The sequence below is a fragment of the Condylura cristata genome, unplaced genomic scaffold (assembly GCF_000260355.1).
Source record: "Condylura cristata isolate star-nosed mole 26May11 unplaced genomic scaffold, ConCri1.0 scaffold00032, whole genome shotgun sequence".
NCBI classification, from domain to species: Eukaryota; Metazoa; Chordata; class Mammalia; order Eulipotyphla; family Talpidae; genus Condylura; species Condylura cristata.
In genome coordinates, this window is record NW_004567133.1 from 19,976,830 (window position 1) to 19,977,923 (window position 1,094).

At 73.3% G+C, this 1,094-nt stretch overlaps 1 protein-coding gene across 1 annotated transcript in view; it reads left to right on the forward strand.

Annotated features, from left to right (window-relative positions):
- LOC101621909 overlaps positions 1 to 1,094 on the forward strand; it is a 40,189-nt gene that overhangs the window by 28,550 nt on the left and 10,545 nt on the right. Inside the window, exons 5-7 of the mRNA XM_012731686.1 lie at positions 19 to 317; positions 571 to 740; positions 870 to 1,089. Coding sequence (XP_012587140.1) covers positions 19 to 317; positions 571 to 740; positions 870 to 1,089 — 689 coding nt within the window. The remainder of the gene's footprint in view (positions 1 to 18; positions 318 to 570; positions 741 to 869; positions 1,090 to 1,094) is intronic.

Sequence of the window (1,094 nt, forward strand, 5' to 3'; positions counted from 1 at the left end):
CGCCCACTCGGCCTCCAGCTCCCTCCTGCCCCCTCTGCCCTCCAGCACCTCGGACACCTCCCCGTACCGGGTGCTGCTGGGGGCGCGGCAGCTGGCGGTGCCGGGGCCGCACGCCGTGTCCGCCCGCGTGAAGCGCGTGGAGAGCAACCCCCTGTACCAGGGCATGGCCTCCAGCGCCGACGTGGCCCTGGTGGAGCTGGAGGCGCCCGTGACCTTCACCCGCCACGTCCTGCCCGTGTGCCTGCCTGACTCCTCCGTGGTCTTCGAGGCGGGCACCAGCTGCTGGGTCACTGGCTGGGGCAGCGCCGGCGAGCAAGGTAGGGGTGCGGGCGGGGCCGGAGGGGGCCTGGGCGGCTGGGGCCACTCTGACCAGGTCTCCTTCTGCGACATCGGGACTGCGGGCTGTGCCCCCGCGGCTGGGGACGGGGCAGCTGGCGGGCAAGCAGGGTGGGAGCCCAAGCAGAGAGGAATCCTCTTCCGGAGCCCCAAGCCAGACCCAAGGGCTGGACGCGCGGGGGCGGGGCGGGGCCTCCTCGGAGGTCCTGGGCCACAGGCCTTTGCCCTCCCCAGACCAGCTGCCCAACCCCCGGGTCCTGCAGAAACTGGCAGTGCCCATCATTGACACGTCCAGCTGCAACCGGCTCTACAGCAAGGACGCGGAGCCCGGCCTCCTGCCGAAGACCGTCAGGGAAGACATGCTGTGTGCTGGCTTCGCCGAGGGCCAGAGGGACGCCTGCAAGGTAGGGCGGGCCTCGGCGCGGTGGGACCAACGTCCAGCTCGCGGCAGGAGAGCCCAGGGCCAGTCCTGGGCAGGCCCGTCCCGGAGGCAGGTGCTGACTCCTGGCCTGCTTCCCCTCTGCCTCCCGCAGGGCGACTCCGGGGGCCCCCTGGTGTGCCTGGTGGGCCAGTCCTGGCTGCAGGCTGGGGTGATCAGCTGGGGCGAGGGCTGCGCTCGCCGGAACCGCCCCGGGGTCTACATCCAGGTGGCTGCCCACCGGCGCTGGATCCACCGCGTCATCCCAGAGCTGCAGTTCCAGCCCTCGAGGTCAGGTGGCCGGGAGCGAGGCCCCCGGGCCCAGCGGCCCCCCGGCCGG